Source organism: Strigops habroptila, chromosome 17 (assembly GCF_004027225.2).
Source record: "Strigops habroptila isolate Jane chromosome 17, bStrHab1.2.pri, whole genome shotgun sequence".
Classification (NCBI taxonomy): domain Eukaryota; kingdom Metazoa; phylum Chordata; class Aves; order Psittaciformes; family Psittacidae; genus Strigops; species Strigops habroptila.
The window spans coordinates 6566789-6587320 of record NC_044293.2 but is presented as its reverse complement, the minus strand read 5'-3'; the positions used below and the strand labels follow the sequence as shown (position 1 = coordinate 6587320).

At 54.1% G+C, this 20532-nt stretch overlaps 3 protein-coding genes across 10 annotated transcripts; 1 reads left to right on the top strand and 2 right to left on the bottom strand.

The window, feature by feature from the left end:
• Window positions 1–101: 101 nt before the first annotated feature.
• ACAD8 (acyl-CoA dehydrogenase family member 8) lies at window positions 102–6110 on the bottom strand. The gene is made up of 11 exons (XM_030505396.1): window positions 5788–6110; window positions 5036–5136; window positions 4474–4643; window positions 3858–3967; window positions 3549–3625; window positions 3167–3304; window positions 2662–2797; window positions 2463–2560; window positions 2221–2373; window positions 1338–1440; window positions 102–893 (listed from the first exon to the last, which is right to left on the bottom strand). Exons 1-11 carry the CDS (start codon window positions 5882–5884, stop codon window positions 841–843), a joined length of 1236 nt encoding a protein of 411 aa, XP_030361256.1. The 5' UTR covers window positions 5885–6110; the 3' UTR covers window positions 102–840.
• Window positions 5294–10310, top strand: THYN1 (thymocyte nuclear protein 1). Of its 8 annotated transcripts, none has more exons than XM_030505428.1 (8): window positions 5294–5605; window positions 6617–6697; window positions 7405–7634; window positions 7785–7853; window positions 8399–8491; window positions 9120–9215; window positions 9832–9982; window positions 10083–10310. In XM_030505428.1, exons 2-8 carry the CDS (start codon window positions 6655–6657, stop codon window positions 10127–10129), a joined length of 729 nt encoding a protein of 242 aa, XP_030361288.1. In that variant the 5' UTR covers window positions 5294–5605; window positions 6617–6654; the 3' UTR covers window positions 10130–10310. The 8 variants fall into 8 exon arrangements, with proteins under 8 accessions (XP_030361288.1, XP_030361292.1, XP_030361287.1 ...); XM_030505427.1 differs by having other exon boundaries at window positions 5341–5605; window positions 6614–6697; XM_030505426.1 differs by lacking the exon at window positions 5294–5605 and adding an exon at window positions 5968–6085.
• Window positions 10311–10770: 460 nt separating this feature from the next.
• VPS26B (VPS26, retromer complex component B) lies at window positions 10771–20516 on the bottom strand. The gene is made up of 6 exons (XM_030505422.1): window positions 20073–20516; window positions 16524–16680; window positions 15804–15968; window positions 15062–15237; window positions 14287–14429; window positions 10771–13783 (listed from the first exon to the last, which is right to left on the bottom strand). Exons 1-6 carry the CDS (start codon window positions 20293–20295, stop codon window positions 13637–13639), a joined length of 1011 nt encoding a protein of 336 aa, XP_030361282.1. The 5' UTR covers window positions 20296–20516; the 3' UTR covers window positions 10771–13636.
• Window positions 20517–20532: the final 16 nt, after the last annotated feature.

Below are 20532 nucleotides of genomic sequence, written 5' to 3'. Positions count from 1 at the left end.
GGTCTGTCATCTGCCTCCCCTCCCATGGGGGAAGCGTGTGCGGAGAGAAGAGGAGCTGGGTGTAATCCCTGCCCTAGCCCAGAAGGGAATTATCAACCAAGTGACCATCATTGCTTTATTGATTCCAAATCTGAGGGGGGAAAATGCTTTAATTCACTGATTTATGCCCCCTACACCGTGCAGGGCAGGGAGTACCGATTGGAAACAACAGGTAACTGTTCCCACGCAGTACCTTAGTGTTTGTAATGTTTAGATTAAGCACCAGTACGCGGTGGGAACAGGGAGAACAAGCAGTTGGTCCATTAGGAAAGATGTGCTGGGATAAAAAGGATCCTTCCAGGTAGCCCAGGAGCATCCTGCTTCATAGTTAAAAAGCCATTGCAAGTGGTGAGAGCTGCAGGTAGGTGGGTAACTTGCTCCCCATGTCCCCAGAGGCCAGGTTTTGAAGCAGAGCAAATAGTTCCCTTGAACTAAAGAGGAGAAATCCCACAGGATTAAGGCTGCACCTCTGCCCGGCGTTCCCGTTTCAGTCCTGACTCAGCAGAGCCTGGGCAAGCAGCCCATGATCGAGATGTGCAGACAGAGGCTCGTACTGACCGCTGGGATTTGCAGCCTCAGGCTGCACAATAGGAGCCACGGAACAGCAGCTCTGCCAGGCACAGAGTGGCAGCATGTGAGGGGCACCCAGCTGTGCTCTTCCAGTCAGTATGAGGCAGAAAGACTGTTTCCACAGGGATATCCCCCTCTGCACTCCCAGGCACAGAGCTGGTGAACAGGGGAGGGAAACAGGCCGAGTGTAGCAGACAAGGGCATTTTAAGGCTGGAGAATAGCTCCTGGCTTCAGCCCTGCAGCAGGCTCCTGGCCACGATCATCCGCATCACCTCATTGGTACCTGCAGCAGGACGAGGGTGCAAAGGAGAGGCAGTTAAGGGATTTTCCACCCCAAGTAGAGGATTCACCCCTGATCAGCAGTTTACAGCACAGAAAGGCTCTTCCCACTAATGCAGGTGGCATTTAGGTGGTGGTGGGGCAAAATACAACACGGTGCTCAGGCTTCAGAGTGGCAGATGCTGGTGCTTGTTTTCACTTGGGCTTTGAGAGGATGCAGGCACCAGGAGTGGAGCAGAACTGGATATAAACCAACATCCAGGTTTCTACTTACTATTAACACACATATGATGCACTGAGGGAGTGTAAACTAGTATTGGAAAAGCATGTCCTGGTCGTAGGTGAAGGGATTTCAAAGGAGGGAATACAAAATGGCCCAAATGAGATTAGAAAAGGGCAGACCCTGTTGAAGACACAACCTCTTACTGGTAGTAACAGTGCCTTTTACCTTCCAGGATCTGGTGGACCCTGATGTCTCGCACAAACTGCTGCACAGCATAATCCTTCAGGTAGCCATAGCCCCCGTGCATCTGCAGAGCCTGGTTACAGATCTGAGGAGACAGCACCAGCAGTGAAGGGACTTGGAGGACGTGGCAGGGACAGAAGCTTGGTAAGAACCCAGGAACCTTTTTGGTTTCTTTTCTCTGGTCACTTAATCTCATCTCTTCAAGTGTGGTGAGACAGCAAGGCACTCCCAGTGCTGCTCCCAGTGCCAACACGTTCCCCAAGTGCTGTTTCACATTAATGATGCATTTATAGCACAGAAATACCGAGGAAAACACTTTTATGGTATTTTTTGCTGCATGTCTCTGGTGCCGCCGATGCAAAACCCAAACGCCAACACCACCATCTACTGGTCAGACGAGGAGAATCTGTTCCTTTTCCTCCCTTCTTGCTTCCTCTTTTCAGGGACATTTTGTGGTAACACCTTTTTTCAGTGGCCTAGCAAAGAGCACTTGCTACCTGGGAATCATGGAACAGGTTGGGAAGGACCTTAGGATCATCTAGTTCCAAGCCCCTGCCATGAGCAGGGACACCTCCCAGTCTGCAGCATGCATATTATTCTTTGATAATACAACTGCTCTGCTCCCTGTCCTGTCCCCCTGCTTGGTCCTCTAGAAAGCAGTGTAGAAAGCACGAGAAGCCTGAACTGTGGAGCCTCCACAGGCTGCAGAACTTGGTCTCATAAACACCCTGGTCCTGAAATGAGGCTTCAGGCCCAATGAACGTGCTTGGGGCTGGGTCGTGACAGTGTCCAACTACTTTCTGTCACCCTGGGGGGCCTCCAGAGCTTCCAGCTGTGGCACCAAGTGATGTTTTGAGTAACCCACCTCAAAGCACTCATCGGTAGCAAAGAGCTTGGCCATGGAGCACAGCACAGGCGCGTCCTCCCGCTCCTCCTGCAGCGCCCGCGCTGCGTTGCGCACCATCAGCCGCGCTGCCACCAGGCGCGTTGCCATCTCTGCCAGCCTGAACTGCAGGTACTGCACAGGAGAAGCCAGGTCAGCATCTCTGCAGGGGGCTGGACCACATCCCCTCGCAGGCCTGGGAGGGCAGAGCTGCTGAAGGTTACCTGGTTGTTTGCCAGGGGTTCCCCAAACTGCTTGCGGACAGTGAGATGCTCCTGAGCCAGAAGGACAGAGGCGTGAGCAGCTCCCAACGAACAAGAAGCTGGTGGGAGAAGGCAGAGACACAGAGTGAACATGAAGCAAACGCAGATGGGCAACGAGATGATGATCCTCCTCCTCCTCCTCTGCTCTCGGCTTTCTTACCAATGTTTATCCTGCCCCCATTGAGGCCCTTCATGGCGATGCTGAAGCCCTGCCCTTCAGCTCCCAGCCGGTTGCTGACAGGAACAACGCAGTCCTCAAAGATCACAGCCCGAGTTGGCTGGGAATTCCAGCCCACCTGGGAAAGAGCAGAGTGCCTTCAGCCTGCCCGAGGAGCAGCACGCCTCCAGCTCCCAGCACAGAACTGCTCTCAGCCTCTCGGTCTCATTGCCAAGGTGCTGCAGAGCACCCCTAGGCTATGTGGTTTGGCCTCAGTGTGCCGAGTTGGAAACTGGAATGATGTATTTGAGAAGAGGCACAGATCCAACGATCCCTGATGTTCCTGAGATTAAAACCCTTCCCTTGCCAAAGGGCAAACTTCACCTAAGCTGGGCTTGGCTTGGGAAGAACGTGCCAGGTGGGACTCTGGTCCTATCCCAGAAGAGATCCCTAATCTCTATCCTGCACTTCCCTCAAGCACACAGGAAGCAAACCCCAAGCCTCTTACCTTCCTCTCTTTCTTCCCAAAGCTGAGCCCTGGTGTTCCCTTCTCCAGCACCAGGCAGGAGATGCCCTTGGGGCCCGGGCCTCCCGTGCGACACATCACCACGTAGACATCCGTGTCCCCCCCTCCGCTGATGAAGGCCTGCAGAAGGGCATAAGAAGAAAGGGGTGGCTGTTGTGTGCTAACCCTGAGCAGCAGCTGGGCTACAAAGACCCCAGGGCCAGAAGGTATTTAGGGACCAGCTCTGGTGAAGGCTCTGCAGAGCACATCCCTTGGGAGAATACACAGAGATGAGGAGACAGTAGGAAATGGAAAGGATGGTGAGACCCAGCCCCCCTTGGGCATGCATTGCCACCCAGCAGCTTTAGGAGGAGCAAAGAGGTACCTTGGAGCCATTCAGGACGTAGGTGTCCCCTTTCCTCTGAGCTGAGGTCAGCAGGGAAGCTGCATCACTCCCACTTCCTGCTCAAGAGGTAAGGAAGCAGCCAGTGAAGCAGCAAGTCCAGAGCCTGAAAAATCCCCCAGCGATTGTACCACCACCACCTCAGCAATCACCATCTGCCCCTTCCCAGCATCCTGGTGACTGCCCAAATAAACACGAGAAGAAACATTCCTGCTGCTTGGAATGATCATGTCTGGTTCGGCTACGTTAGGAGCAGGGGAAGGAGAGGATGCCCTGGGTGAGGGTGCTCACCTGGCTCAGTCAGGCAGTAAGAAGCAAACTGTTCCATGCTGCAGAGCGATGGGCAGAACCTGCGCCTCTGCTCCTCGTTGCCAAAGGTGTCGATCATCCAAACACACATGCTGGGGCAGGAGGGAAGGAGCAGCATTACAGGAGGCCAACACAGCCCGGGGGGGTTGGTGGGTTGTAACAGAGCATCCCTGGCTGGACACAACGACAGAGCTCCATGGGGCCCAGCCAGAAGCCCCACGGCTTGAGAACAAACTGCTTCAGCTCAAGGAGGAGGTGTCACTGCTCCATCCTCCTGTGCCAAGTGAGCCTGCACTGTACAAGCAGGGCAGGGATCCGCTGGTGGCTCTGCCACCATACAACCACAGCACAAAGGCTTTTTGCAGGCAGGTTACTATCTATAGATAGTGGAAGAGCAGGGAACAAAATCCAGAACTTAATCCTATCTTGCATGCCACAAAGCTAAAATTACTTCTTGTTGGCATCTCCTTCTGGAGCCTGTTTACAGCCATTAAGAGATCCTCACAGGGACGGGTCTCCTCAGGGTCCCAACTTGAACTAATAAGCAGCACCAAGAGAGCTGCTTCCAGCTGGATTCCGAGCCCATGGAACTACTCACTTGTGGATGCTCATATAAGCAGTGGTGCTGGTACATCCTGTTGACAGAGCTTCAAAGATTATGGAGGTATCAAGTCGTGACAATCCAGAGCCACCGACGTCTGGTTTCACGTAGACCCCACCAAATCCTAGCTGGGCTGCCTTCCGCATGGTGTCCACAGGGAAGATTTCCTATCGGGACAGGCAGAGAGAGTGCAATAATCATGATGAATTCAACCTCAGCATTCAACCCCTTCTGGTACACCAAGCCCAGTCCCAAACTCCTCCAGAGCTGAAGTTAACTGAGTGGGTTCAAGAATGGTATGTGTCTACCTAGGCAGATACAGACCATCTTCAGGAGTAAATCCAGGTCTCAAGTGATTAAACAGCCTGGCAGGGAAGCTTCAAGGTTCTTCTGATGGCTTCCCACCCCAGCTACCACAGCAGCTTCAAAGCAAAGCTCTACAGATGGCGTGACAGCACCGAGGAGCTATGGCAGGACCACCCCTCTAAGGAGACCCAAGAATCATCATGTCCTAAGGGACAGAAAGCAGAGCGGTACAGCCCTGCTGGGGCTGCGGTACCTTCTCATCCCACTCAGCCATGTGAGGAGCCATCTCCTTGGCAGCAAAATCTAGGGCAACGCTCTGGAATTCCTTCTGCTGCTCAGTGAGGCCGGCGGATGCTAGGAAAGCAGAGAGAGAGATCAGAAACTGTGTCTGCTGCAGGAAAACAAGTGTCAAACAATATCCAAGCATCCCAAGGACTGGGACTGCAAGGAAGTCAAGAAACAAGCTCACAACAAAGCAGCCCTCTGGCAACAGCATCTATAGCTTTAGTCAGAGCCTGCATCCTGCTTCACCCAACACTGTTCTGTTAGTTCCCCTCCGAGCATTCCCAGGGATGCTGCAGCTCCGGTCCCACACGCTGTTACACACGGCAGCAGCGCATCCGGGCAGCACCCAGGAATCCCGCAGGAGAAGAGCAGCTCAGCCCCAGCTCTTATCCCGCTAACCAGAGCCCCCGCTCAGCATCAGAAGATGCCTTCGACCACACAGAGGGGTACGAGCCGCCTGTGCTGCCTCCCCAGCAGCGTTTGACCGGGCCTCCCCGAGCCGCTCTGATCCGCGGCCAGGCCTGAACACACCGCACAGGTACAGGAAGGGGAAGGAGCGCTCGGGCTGTCCCGACCCGCGTCGCCCTGCGCCGGGAGCGGGGACATCTCCCCCCCGGCGGGTCAACGACAACCCGCTTCCGCGCCTCCGCTGGGCCCCGGCGGCTGCGAGGGGGTCCCCGGGGCCGGGGCTCCCCCATCCCTCCCCGTTCCGTCCCTTACGGTCAATGCAGGAGGCGATGCGCCGCCGCCCCGCCGCGCACCGCAGCGGCGGCAGCAGCAGCAGCCGCGCCGCCCGGGGGGCTCCTCGCCAGGCCATGGCGCGGCCGGGCCGCAGGCTCCTCCGCCGGCAGCCGCGGTCGGGGGGCAGGCTGGGAGCTGTAGTCCGGCCCCCGGCGCCTCCCGCCTGCGCGCTGGTTCCGGGAAGGGGGCGAGCCCGCGGGCCATGCCGCCTGCTTCTGCATAACGGTGCCCGCTCCCCACCGCGGCCCGACGGCAGCAGCCTGGTCCCCGCTGCGAGGTGAGGGGGAGCCGGGGGGCGCGGCAGGGAGGGAGGGAAGGAGGGAAGGAGCTTGGCACGGGAGGTGGAAAAGTTGATGCCACCCACTCCGGCAGCTCGGAGCCGCATGAGTTCCAAGGGGCCGTGTTGGCCGCGCCGGCGCGCTCCCTTCCCGAAGGGCTATTGCAGGCGTAATGTCTGCGAGCAACAAGTTGAGGCAAAGCCCTGCGGTGCGAGGCTGGACTGAGCTCCGGAGCCGAGCAGCTCGCCCTTCCTCAAGCGCAGCTTCTCTCACAGGACAGAAGGGGCCAAGCGCCTCGGGGCCTCTGCTCCATCATTGTGGAGCAGAGCTGCCCTTCTGCTGGTGTCCATCAGAGCGGGTCCTGCCTCCAGCACATCGGGTGTGGTTCTCAACCAGTGCCAGCGTTAGCACTGATAGAGGAAATGGCTGAGCCTGAGGAAGGAAATTATTCACTCTCCACGCACTGTACAGCTTTTACAGCCCGTTCTGCTCTTACCTGAGCAGTTCTCCCGTCTTCCCTCCTTCAGCAGGAGATTCCCAGTGAAGAGATCATTCGAAGAGCGCAGAGATGCCTTGGCCGAGCAGGAAGAGAGACAAAGCAGCAGGAGCAGGTCTGTGCTGACATCCTCACTAACTCAGCGTCTCCCATTTGAGGTTCCAGGCTGTAGTGAAACTGCAGGCAGTCATCTTAACCGTCTGTCCTTCAAAGCCACATGGGTTACAGACAGCATTTCCTCTGTGAAAACAGGCTGAGCAGCCAGGGGTAACCGAGACCAGCCTGTAGATGAGGGCAGTGATGCATTCACACCACCAGGTGGTTAAGAAATGTAACTCATGTCCATTTATGAAGAGCTTTCACTTCAGAGATGTTCAGAGTGCGCCCAGTGGGGTGGCAGGAAGCTGGTGTGGTATCGTCTGCAAAAACAAAACCCCAAAGAGCAAAAAACTGGCACTTCGGGCACCATCATGTGGTGTTTAAAGCATAAGATGAACAAATTGCCCAGTTGGCTCATCCATGCCACTCCTCTGCTTAATAAACTCCAGCAAATAAGCATCATCTTACCCTTTAACCACTTCTAGTTGTGTTTTGCTGTCTGGGTCCTGGATAAACAGGGATATGGAATAGGTAGCTTGATCTAAGTGCCAACTAGAAATACTCCCCTGGTGCACAATGCTACTGCCTTACTCAGAGCATCTGGGGTGCACCCAACTGCTGCTGCAGCATGTGAAACCAGCCTGGATGACTAGAAATGGTTCAGCACCGGTGCTGTTGGAAACGAAATGGGTTTTATCTGAATGTCTTGCTGTTTCTTTTAAGATAAAAAAGAGCCTGATGCTAAAATTGCCAAAACTGAGGAGGAGGCTCCAGATAAGGAGGAAGAAGAGAAGTCTGCAAAACCTCCAGCTGGGAGTTCCAAGTCAGGGTGGAAGAACTGGAAGAAGACAAAAGAGTCTGACTCTGGTGGGGAGGAAAGCAAGATCACGTACTGTCACTGGCTGCTGAAATCAGAACCAGAGAGCAGGCTGGAGAAGGGAGTGGATGTGAAAGTAAGCACCTGCACCCAACCCTTACTCAGCAGAGTACAGCAGCAGTTTCACTACTGTCCCCGTAGTGCTGAGTTACAGGCTCAGACGATTCAGATTAACACTGTTGTGTCTTTACTCCTCAAAACCCTGTGTTTTCATTCCATTTGGCAGTTCAGCATTGATGACTTGAAAGCTCAGCCTAACCAGACCACCTTTTGGGATGGAGTAAGAAACTACCAGGTAAGGAGCACGTGGTAAAGAGGGAGGCACTGCAGCAGCACTAGGAAAACTGTTCCTTTGCCTGAAGGAAGGATTTCCTCTTGAGGCACTGCCTGGCTGGGCCGGTGCAGTTTTGTCAGGAGGCAGAGCTCCCGTTTAGCTGCCCCTGGGTCAAAGGCAGGTTCAGGTTGGGCAATGTTCTGTTACATCATCTAGTTTTCCTTTAGCTTAGACCAGCCCTTATTCCCCTTGACAACCTCTAGCAAGTCTGCACTTACTCAAACACCGTGCCTTGCCAGGGTACATCAGCTTTCTGTTGCAGGTCTCTCCACAGAGGAAATATATGCTTCCCCGCATACATGCTGCATGTTGGCTGACAGCAAACTTAAGCCTTCTTTCTGTGAAAGAGAGTGGCTGAGCTGTTGAATTCTAACCATCATGAGCTTGCCTTTAGCCTTGTTTTTATTTCACATACACTCTCTTGTTAATTCTTGTTCCTGCTGCTGGCAGTGAGACCCTGAGAGCTTGATGCAAAGAGCTCCAAGTCTCTTCTTTACACCTGACAGGCAAGGAACTTCCTGAGAGCCATGAAGCTTGGGCAGCAGGCCTTCTTCTACCACAGTAACTGTAAAGAGCCTGGCATTGTTGGCATTGTCAAGGTGAGTGCCTCTTTCTTGTTCAGTGTTTTGGGGCAGGGAATGTGTTATCAAACAGCTCCTTAGCCCTACTTCTGTCCCTGAACCAAAGGAGGGCAAAAGCTGCCCAGTGGGAGCAGGAGATGAGCCTGGGGCATCAAGGGTACATGTCACAGCAGGGCAGAGCACCTTTCCCTGGAGAAATGGAACCAAACTGCTCTCCTGCTGGCACGGCAGAGCGCTTCCAGCCAGGTCAAGTGTTGCTCCACACTCTGATTAAAATCTGATTCACTCAGTTCTAGTCAGTAATAAAACCTCGGGCACAGAACAGCTTCTGCAGGAGGAGAACTCACCACAAAGACTCTCATCCTCTACCCAGTTTTCCTCTGTTGTGTGTGCTCCTCCACATCGCTCTCTGAAGAGGTGATGGTGCTTCCTTGACAGCCATCCTGCTCTGCAGTGCTTCGACCCAAGAAGTGACCAGGAAGGAAACAGATCTCCCTGTTAGAATGGAGTTCAGGGAAAGCCAGGCTGATGTTTGCATCAGGATTAGTCCTTCTGTCTAGTCACAGCTTGCTCAAGGGCATTTCATAGCCTTTGCTGACAATAGCTTTCAACTGATGTCTCACGTTCTTCTCCCTTTCTGCTTCAGATCGTAAAGGAGGCTTACCCTGATCACACACAGTTTGATCAGAAGAATCCTCATTATGATTCCTCCAGCAGAAAAGAGAACCCCAAATGGTCCATGGTAATGTAGTAAACTAACTACAGCTGCTTCAAGCTCTGTGTGCAAGCTGAGTGGAGGCAGAAGCCTCTCTGCATCATACTGTGTGTCTTAAGCTTCTGGCCTGGCCTAGCTACCTTTTTCTCTCTCAAGAAAAAAGCCAATCCTGATAGTTTCTCTACTTTTTCCCCTATTTCCTCCAGAAGGCTGCCAAATCTATCTCCCTGAATCTTTAAATCTTGGATGCAGCCTGGCATCCATGCACAACGGGATTCAGGCTTAGGAAAGAGAACGAACATCTTTAAGTACCAGTCTCAGCCCAGCACAAAGCAAGCTGTAGTTTTTGAGGCACACTAAATGGCAGGGAAGTGACTGTTCACAGGCTGGCTACATCCCACAACTTCATTCTGTATTGCCTGTGCCAGCATGGATGTGTGCTGCTAGTGCCCAGTGCTCACATTCCTGTAAGCCACGAGCATCCCAAAGTTCTTTCAGCCTCGAGCAAGGAAAAGCTTCCGCACCATTGTCAGGTGGCATTTGCTTCAGTTTAAAATCTTTATCCCCCTCCACCAAAGATGTTACGTGATGCTGGAGGCTTTATCCTCCTCCAACACACTCCTCTGCATCCATCGCTTCCCAGGTGGATGTGCAGTTTGTGCGGATGACCAAGCGGTTCATCCCCCTCTCCGAGATCAAGGCTCACCACCTGGCACACAAAGCAGATGGAGGCCCCCTCAAGAACATGATGCTCTTCACAAGACAGCGGCTTTCCATCCAGCCACTGACACAAGGTAAGAACCTTCTCTGCACTCCTGGCGCCATTCCCAGCCCTCACTCCGAGCACCTGCAGGTTCCACTTACGGCTTTTCCTTCCTTACCTTTCCAACGCAGAGGAGTTTGATTTTGTCTTGAGCCTGGAAGAGGAGAAGCCGCATTAAGAAACTCCCAGCAGCAGAGTTTGTACCTGCCACTGATGCCTCCTCCTAAACCAGCCTAATTCCCAAGTTCCCTTGCTCAACCCCAGCAACAAAACGTGCCCGCACACGATCCGCAGCTCCACATCCCTTCTCCTGACACACTGTTACTTGCTTCTTTTTAAATAAAGCTTTTGAGACTCAATTGCACTTACTCCTTTGTAATAGCGGGGAAATCTGCGATGTAGCTCTTGAGGGACCAAGCATCCTCCTTGAGGATGTCTACTACAGGATCCAGTGCAGTTCCCCATGCTGCAGAGGCACGTTTCTCTGCAGGAAGGTATCACTGGAACAAGAACAGTTAAACACACACCTAGCTTGCTCGCTGCAGAGCACATCAGTTCGCTTCCTGTAGGTATGAGGCTTTCCATGTTATCTAAGCTCTGCCATCAGGGAAGTGGAAGATAATACAGCTGCCTCGCTCAATTTTAAGCTAGAAGGGTCCTCCACCAGCAAAGCTTCTAAGGACTGACACAGCTTCAAGAAAGACCATGGATTTACAAAGCTGCCAAAGGACAAACTGCTCCTGGAGGGCTGCGCTGCACTGCGCTAAGGGAAAATAACCCGACCCCAGAGGCAGGCACCAGGAACCACACGAGAGCAGGTCGTGCACAGCATTGACAGCCAGGGCTGGCTCTTTTTAATCGGAGAGACAAAAAAAACCCAAGTTTGAAAATACAGCCATTGAAAAGATGACGAATTAAGAAACATGTAAACACAGCAGAGGCTTAATTACAGGTTGCACTGCTTGGTCGGAGTACTTGCACACTGCCCCTGCTCCAACCTGCCTGGGGGAGAGGGAATGAGCCAAGTACTCAACAGAACCTCAGGGGACACGACTGCTCCAGCGGTGTCTGCCCCTTACCGTGCTAAGGAAATGCTCTTCTCTACTACCTGGAGTGACCTTATGCTTCAGCTTCTCTCTGGAGAGGCTCAGCGCATCTGCTCCACCCCAGACAAACACAGGGCCTAGTGGGCAACAGGTTCAATGGTCCATTAGATGAAGTAAAACTGGGAATCATTTCTATGTTCTGGTTCCACAAGGAGGGACATGGGAGAGGGGCACGGAGTAGGGAAAACCAACCCAAACAACTCAACTCATGCACCTTTTCCAAGTTAACCCTCCCGAAGCGGTGAGCAGATGTGGAACAGAACTCTCCCATCTGTGCCTTGTCAGTTATCCCACATCCAGAACTGCTGCTGCTCAGCCAGTACACAAAACACTCCTGGAATGCAGAGACACCTTCACCCACGGGGTTTCTTTAACACCACATGGCCTACGAGCATGAGGAATGGGCAAGCAGAGGAATTCCAGGTGGGATGGGAGCTGAGGGGAAGCTAGAGGGGGTTAGGGTGCTGCTGTGCTCAGCTAAGCCATGGAAGGATAGTCTGCTATCCCCAAAGGCTCCCAACAGGAGCTTCGCTAGTCCCTAATAGGTTGTGTATTGCCACAGCACAGGTCCCCCTGCACAGAGAGGGAGAGTAAGGAGTAAATCCAGATTCCTTTGCCACTGAGGCCTGCAGCAGATTCCCACCCCCTGCCCTGGCACAGGGCACTTGTCTGAAGTCAGCTTTTGCTTCAGCCCCAAGGAGACCCAGCTCCAGCCACGGCACAGAGCTCTCCAGTGCAGAAAGCAAGCCACGTCTTCGTGTTAGAGCAGAACATGGTGAGACACAGCATTGGGCAGAGATGAGCTCAGTAGTGTCCTCGACAACAGCACGAGGCTGTCCAGCTCTACTAACAACCACAGCCTTACACGTGGTGAGTAAAAGATAACTTACTTTGGCAAGCAGAAACACACATTTATCACTGGAATACAGCAGCTGTCTTAGTACATAAAAAGCTCCCCTTCCCCCCCAGGCCCCGCTGCCTCCACCAGCACTGCTCCACTCAGCAAAGCACAAGATACTTCCACATCCCAGCTGCAAGGCTCTACACTGAGAGGGAGAAGACATTCCAGCCAAAAGGAAGCTGCACAAAACCCTAGTGAGCCACCGACTCACAGGGAAATCCAGACAAATCCCACCTGATAGAGCTCATATCCCAGCATTTCCTGCAGGCTTCTCTCTCTCCATCGGGTAGGAGGTCTAGCCCCCTGCTTCCTCAAAGGGCATCTAAACAGGGTGGATATTCTTCAGACTCCATCAAGTCTACAAAGCCACATCTAATTGGTAACGGAGGAATGACTCCCTTCTGGGAATGTTCTCATGATTTCACTTAGCTGAAGACTAGGAAAGGCTTAATTCAGGGAAGGAAAAGCCCACATTCGGGTTCTCAGTTCACAGCACTACCCTCAGACCCTCAGCTCAGACCTTAGGAACGTGTCTCTGCAATCACAGAGCTCTACCATCCTTCCAGTTGCTGCCTGGCTTCATCTAGCAGCACACAGAGGCCATAAGCTTCTTAAAACCATTTCATCCACTTTGTCCTTCCTAATCCTCCTCCCACCGGCGTGAGGAATCAAATACAACAATACACACGTGTTTCTACACTGCCCTGTCTGGCCCTGCTACAAAGTCTGCTCTGCCACAAGGACACAGGAACGAGCAGGACAGCGTGTGCAGTGTAAGCCCACCCCCAAGAGAGCCCCCCACTGATGTCTCACCTCCCAAAAGCATCCTCTGGAGCTCTCCAGGCTGGTCGGCCCCTGCTCTGCAGCAGCAACCAGAGAGGGGCACGCATGCAGGTGCTGGGACAACACTAGGAAGGCACTGCTCTTGGCCAGGAGCCTTCTGCCCCCACCTCCTGCCCACCCAGCAGCACTGGGACCCTCACAGCTCTGCCCAACCTGTGCCACCTCCTCCTGCATCCTCGTGCCTCGCTCCCTCCTGGCAGGCACAGCTCCCCCTTGCCACGACAGCAGGGACACTGCAGCCTGCTCGCTGCGGCTGAGCCAGAGACACGGTACAGCTGTTTGTGACAAGGAATCCAGCATGGAAAGGAAGAGCAGGCAGCGAGGGGATAACGCTCAGCATTTCAAGTAGGCCACACCTCAGGCTCTGAGTCCCTCCTCTACCTTCCAGCTAATCCCTGTGTCCTTTTCCCTCGGGAAGGTTTCAGAAAGGCAAGAAAACATCCATCCTCCACAGCCCCAGAGCAACCTCCACCCCGCTGGGAAGCAGCAGCACATGTGGCCTTCACTTGCTCTCTCCCTCCCCACTGCCACACCAAAAGGGTCTCGGGGCAGAGAGATCAGGTGGCTCCACAGCCTCCGGACACACGCCTCAAAGCAGCCGATCCCAGAGGAATGTCGTTGATTGGGAAGCACTGAGGTACCTTCAGCTCCGCAGCGCCAGTGCCGCAGCTCGCTTTGCCCTCCCGTCCCTTCCCACCCTGCGAGTCCTTTGAAGAAAGGAATTAAGTCAAAAACGGGTATTTGTTTTCACAAAGTCTCTCAAGTGTTTTGTCCTCCTCCTCCTGCTGCTGCTGCTGTCCCTCTGGCTCCACAGCAGCATCCTCTGCATGGCCCCTCACTGCCGGCCGTTGTTCTCTGCAGGCTGGCTGGGGGTCTTGGCCTCGGGGTGCGAGGAGGTGCCCTCAAACCGCTGGGAGGCGATGGCTGCTTGGTGGGACATGCTCTTCCTCACGATGTCTCCTTTCCGCCAGAGCACCACCTCCTGCAGGGACACAGCCAGCAGGCCTCGTCAGCGCTTGGGAGGCCTTCTCCTGGCCCCAGCCAGAGCCAGAGGCTGAGCCAGGCAAGCAGGGAGAGCTCAGCCCATGCTGGCATCTTCCATCACATGTGTGCAAGAGGCCATTTACAGCCTTGGTAAATTTGGGTAGAGGGCTCCTCCCCACGGTCTGAGCACCCAGAGGCAACCCACTGCACATCTAGGGCAGCCCTGTCCCACTGCCAGCGGCTGCCACACTGGAATGGACAAGGGGAGAAGCTCCACCATGGGGCAACAGTGGAAAAGAAATCCCAGTTAGGACCTTCTACATGCACATCTGACCCCCGTGGACCACTCCTTGCACACTCTCATTGGTCTAATCCTTATGGATACTCAGCCAAGAACACGATTCTCCCCATGGGAATCCCAAATTCCCAGAAGGTGCCTCTAACACAGGATCCCAAGCGACAGGCCACAGGTCCAAGAAGAAAACCAGCTCTGCTCCTCACCTGCTGTTTGAAGTAGCGTCTCTCTTCCTCATCGATCAGCACCAGGTTGAGGTAATAACGCACCGAGAACTTCTTATTGATGTCCCTCATGGTTGGAGTCAGCTCGTAGCCAGCCAGGAAGAGCCTGATGGGAATGGACTCCCCTGCAAAGTGCACAGAACCATCAGCACAGGCAGAATGCACAGCTAGGAACCAGGAGAGCACCAGCGAAACACCTCACTAGGCCACAAACGTCGCGACCATCGCCACAAGTGGAGTAAAGTGAGCAAGAAGACCTCAACCCCCTTCCGAAACCCCTAGCCAGATCCTGCCCTTGCTGACAGCTACTCCATCTCCACTTCTAACAGCACGGGACTCGCTGTGACCTGCATCAAGACAGCACTGCAGGAAGAAATGAGTAAGGTGACATTTTCTCTGGCAGAGGGCTCCGCTGGGCAATGGGGAACGTGGCACAGGAGACTGGCACGGAGCTAGAACATCATCTTTCTGCTCCAAGCTGCAGCAATGCCAGCTGGTGGCCCATGCCAGCAGGGAATTTACATCTACTCCACTGCTTCAGCACAAGAATTAAGTCATTGCAACTCATTATGCCTCAGGTCCTCCTCATCAGATCAGAGAAGGAAGGGGATCGGATTTAAGCACCTCTGGAAGCTGCTGTGAGCCCACCAGTGAAACAGGAGCACACAGATCCAGCTGAAGATACTGCAGGACTCTTATGTCCATCCCAAAAGACTTCCAAGAAGAGGAATTCTGAAGGGTTCATCTGCCTTCTCACCTCTCACAGGTGCCCCATCCATGATCTCGTATTTGGCTATTGTGTCATTCTCATGGTAGACGTTGGGGCCGGTCCCTGTTGTTTCTCTCTTGATGATATCTATCTCCATGTGCTTGATCTTGATTCGCACCAGCAGGAAGTAGATCTTGCCAACGATCACATCTTTTAAATGATACCTAGCACGTGAAGGGAGAAAGCACCACAAGGAGTATCTGCAAGAAACCCCCATGACACCAAAGCCTCCAAACCCAATCGTTTAGGTCAATCAAAACTACCCCAATGTTACAGCAGAGGGAGGTTTGTCAGCATCAGCTGGGAAAGGTGCAGTAAAACTAGCTTAAAAAGAGCTGTTCCCAACTTCTCTGCCTGAATTAAGGTCTCACTTCAGCTGCACTGACTGGTAAAGAGCAGACTTCATACTTGGAAGACACTTGGAAATACTGATCTTGCCAAGGATAATACAGGGAACGCGAAGTTACTGCAGCAGCCTCACGCTGTGCTCCAAGCTCAGGGAAGCCACAGCTTCCCACTGCTCGATCACAGAGATGTGATCCCCCACATCTATGGGGCAGGGAGAGGAACCCGCAGACCCTCAGCAGGATCCAAACTGCCTTGCTGGAGCATGTGAACACAGAATCCCTTTGAGGATCACACGCAAAACACGTGCCTCAGGCTTCCAACCCAAGCTGTCCCCCGTAGCAGATGGCTCCCCACAGCCACTGCCTGCTCTCGAGACACTTACTTGGACTTGTTGTACTCAAACTCAATGTGTAGGCAATCCTCAATCCCCACCTCCATCTTGATGGAGGAGTTGAGCTCGGGGTAGGTGCTCAGGGTGTGCACAACGATGTCCATCTCCTTCACCACGTCGTTCAGCCTGCGGCTGACGGTCGCGCGGAGGAAATACCTGCAAGGCCAGTCCCCTCCTGTTAGGGGGGGGCACAGGAAGCAACGGGGACACGCAGGGAGGGATGTGGGGCTGAATGGGTTGCACTGGACTAGCCAAGCGGTCTTACAGGTATCCTGGCTTCTGGAGCAGCCAAGACCCCGGGTTGGAAAAGGCAGAAGGGAATTTTCTAATGGAAAAGGCTTCTCTAAGCTTTCATGCACTTGTGAGCCCGAGCACCACTGTGGAGATCCAAGGAAGAGCTTGCACATGTGAAAACCACTTTTGCAAGAGATGAGATCACGCTGGTCTCCACAGACACACCTCTTCTTGCAGATCTCAACTTTCCAACCCCCCTTCGAAGACCAGGGAGTGGATTTCCAGTCAACTGGAGCTCCTCGATGTGAAATACATGCTGATAAAAGTAGAGCCCTCAAAGACAACTCAGCCCCCCCCAAATCCATTGGGAATTACATTCGAAGCTCGCAAGGATGCCTGGGAAGGGACGCAGTGAACACCAGCACCTGCACACTGCACAGAGGCAAGGCCTGGGCTCAGCACGGGGGGGACACTCACCGTAACTTCACGTTCTGCCCCGTGTAGGACTCGTAAGGCTTTTCCACATGGGTGAACTCGAAGTCAAACGTCTGTGACTGAGTGAATTCACCAGGACGGGCCAGGTCTTTCACCAGGGACACGAACTCGTGGTGGTTCCCTCGGTCATAGTAGAGTTCTGGGAAGACAGAAGGGCAGGTTAAGCTGTGCTGCTCAATCCCACATGACACCGTGGGGAAAGGCAGGAGGTGTCACAAGCACGAAGGAAGAGGTCTGCACAGCCTCACCACCTCCAAACCAGGAGCTCACCTTGCCTCAGGCACGTGGGTCACCTATTACCAGTATTAATTAGACTGTTGGAGAAGAGGAGCCAGTAGCTCCTACAATATTCCAGGCCAAAGGCATTGCCACTGTAAGGAGAGGAAGACATCACCACTGCTTCCCTGGAACAGCAAACAGTGACTGAGCAAAATCAAGGACTAGGAGGCTTCCTGCTGTTCCTGCTTATCCTTTGATGACAAAGAGTTTGAGTGGTCTCGATTCCCACCAGGGAATAACAGTGGAGATTGTCACCAATCCTGCACAAAGCCAGCACCCAGTGCATGACTACCAAGAGCGTGGGGAGGAGGTTGAGTCAAGTGCTCCACCAGCCCCTGGATAACGCATTAACATCCACGTGGACACTGGTGAGGGAAGAGCATTCCCCTTTGGAAGCACTGTTCAAACCAGCTCAAGTAACCAACACCATCCCATTGCTTCAAGTTTCCCCACAACCTTCTCGGGCCAGCAAGAAACAACTGCAGGTTTCCTCACTTAATGCAAGCAATCCTCTGCACTTCCACAAGTGTTCTCCCTTAAGACAAAGCCACCGAAACTTAAAGCTCTGCAACTTGCATCAACAGCTTGGTATTACGCCTAAGCATCAATGAAACCTGCCCTTCCCAAGGCTGTGTGAGCACTGTGCCTACCAGACACCCACACAGGCCTTCCAAAAGGTAAAGCCTTTGCCAATCTGATATGGTGAGATGAGGAAACAAAACCCCCAAGTCATCAGCCAGTCACACCCCCAAGTTCACTGTCAGCACTAAACTGTGCAGAGGAGGCTTCTAAGAGGGATTAGCAGCGTTCAGGAACTGTAGTGAAACTCACTTCACTCCTCGGGATGCACAGTGAGACTCCAGCTTGTCAGTGACTTCTGTTTCATACCCCTCTGCTCACCTTATCTCCATAATGGAAGTATTGGCACTAGGACACCCCTCACTTAAGCTAAAGAGTGAGTGCCATCAAGGCTGGGCAGGTGACATAAATAAACCAGCTCTCTGCATGGAATACACATCCACTGGGAGGCAAGTGCTTGTTAAGGTGACAGGGAGAAGCCTCGTGCCACGTAACAAGAGCAATAGATCATCTTGCCACACCATGCAGAAAGCAAGCAATGACTGAATTTAAAGCAAGGGGAGGCAAATGTCAGTGCTGCCTCGGAAGGGCACGGGCTGGCGCTCTGCAGCCTTCAGAGGAGGAAGGATTGGTGTTTCCCACACTTCAGGAGACATGAGCATGGCAAACAGGTATAAGCTGTAATTGCAGGGTTTCAGGGCTATAAGGTTTCCAGGTTAAACAAAACCACGCTCAGGACACAGCACAATGAAATGTTCAACGGGTCCTGTGCTCACCAGAGGCCACACAGGACACGGTGTTCCCAGCCTGGCCCCTGGTCTGCAGCACCCATTCTCCTCACTACACCTCTGTCTCCCTCCCTCTGTCTATCTGGTGTGGATACTGACCTTGTGGCAGTGGGAAGTTGGAATATAAGGCCAACTGGTTTGAGATGGAAAGCATTAAGGTGGTACAAACTTCAGCTCTTGCATAAAGCAGCCTGATGGGCAAATAGAAAGGGGTGATGTGTGGCCACAGCAGCTCCTCACACACCTGCTGGAGTGATAATGTGAGTTCAGAGCCCTTATTCTAACCAGGTGGGGCTCCAAAGTCTTCCAAAATGGGGAATGAGAAGCAGGTGAAGCAGCACAAAGGAGAGAATAGAGCAGGAAGTGAAGTTCATGCTTAATTTCCAACGACAATCATCATCAAATGGGCTCCCTCCTGAGGAACGGGCTCAGCTACACCCCCCTGGTTGCAGGCTCTCCTGCCTGGCCTCCCCTTTCCTTCCCTTCCAAAAAGCAGCATGAAGCACAAGTGAGGCCAGCAAAACCACTCGACACCAGTATTGGCCTTGGGTGGGGAAACCTCCAGCTCACTTTCCTCCACCACATGATTTGCAATGCAGAGGCTGCAGGCCCGCAGCTCACACAGTGATTTTGGGGGTCAAACCTGAGTACAAAGTGCCACAGACATCAAACCCATCACCAGGAACATCAGCACAAGGGGGACATGGAGCTGTTGGAGCGAGGCCAGAGGAGGCCATGGAGCTGCTGCGAGGGCTGGAGCAGCTCTGCTCTGGAGCCAGGCTGAGAGAGCTGGGCTGGGGCAGCCTGGAGAAGAGAAGGCTCCTGAAGGGGACACCTTAGAGCAGCTCCAGCGCCTCAAGGGTGAGATCATGATTCCAAGATCTTGAACTTATCTTGGGATGCAGGGATGAAACATGGACATCTCCACTCGGATCCAAGGGTGGGTGTAACAGCCACCCCTCCTCTGAGAGAGCAGGAAATGCTACATCTACATTGCTTACACACATGGATAACCACGAGTTTTGACAACTTGCAGCCACCCAACTAAGCCCGCAGGGACACACAGACATGCACTCAAGAAATAAGAGAGTCAAGATGGAATCAGCCATGCTGAAGAAGACTCAACAATCCCAGCCTGGTTTGTGTTGGAAGGGACCTTAAAGCTCACCCAGCTCCAACCCCTGCCACGGGCAGGGACACCTTCCACTAGAGCAGGTTGCTCCAAGCCCCTGTGTCCAACCTGGCCTTGAACACTGCCAGGGATGGGGCAGCCACAGCTTCTCTGGGCACCCCGTGCCAGCGCCTCAGCACCCTCACAGGGAAGAACTTCTGCCTAAGAGCACATCTCAATCTCCCACGATAAGAAAGCTCATTCACCTGGGTCAAACACAGTTTGGAACTGTGGGAAAGTCCAGCTGGTGGTTTGGGATGGATGGGCAAAACCCACCCAAATTCACCACCCTTGGCAGCGCCTTTGCTTCCCAAAGTGGGTGAACAGACACCCAAGCAATGCCAACAGCAGAGCCAGCCTGGAGAACCCCACCTGGAAGCACGTCCAGGCTCAGACCTGCACCCGCAGGAGGTACAGCAAGTATCACCCACCTCCAAACACACGCATTTGGGAGCTGAAATCAGTGCCCGAGCAGCGGCTGGAAAATAGGACGAGGGAACAGGGAACAATGGCCTGGAAAAAGGCTGGAGCTCCCTCCCTTCACCAGGTTACCCACCTCCAGCAGAGGATGTGGGTGGCTATAGGGACCCTCCGCTGGGCACATCCCACTTCACCCCATCCCCATTCCCACTCCTAAGGCCCGGCAGCATTCCCAGGAGCCGCGCTGTGGAGGTGAAGGGCCGGAGCGCGGCTCGGCGGGGTACCGGCTCTCACCGATCTGCCCGATGAACTCCACTTTGATGCCCTGGTGCTCCAGCCGCTTGTTGGGGTGCTTCAGGGTGAGAACCACCCGCCCGGACACCGTCTCCCCGTCGTAGAAGAGGAAATACTTCTCCTTCTTCCCTTCCTCCGTCTTGTGCTCCACCCGCCGCCGGCTCTCGCCGTCGCTCAGCACCAGCTCCAGCTCCGCGCTCTGCCCGAACCCGAAGAAGCTCATTGCACCGGGGGATGGGGGGGGGCGGCCCGGCCCCGGGGGTGAGAGCGGCGCAGCGGAAGGGGTCTCCGCGGCGGATGCGAAGGGGGGGCCCGCAATGCGGCACGGACACGGGCGGCGGGACCCGGGCGCCGCTGGAGGGAGCCCGGGGCGGGCGCGGCCCCGCGGCCCCTCAGCCCTCACCGGGAGCGCGGCCCCCGCCTCACCGCCGGCCTCAGGCGCCGCGCACCGCGCATGCGC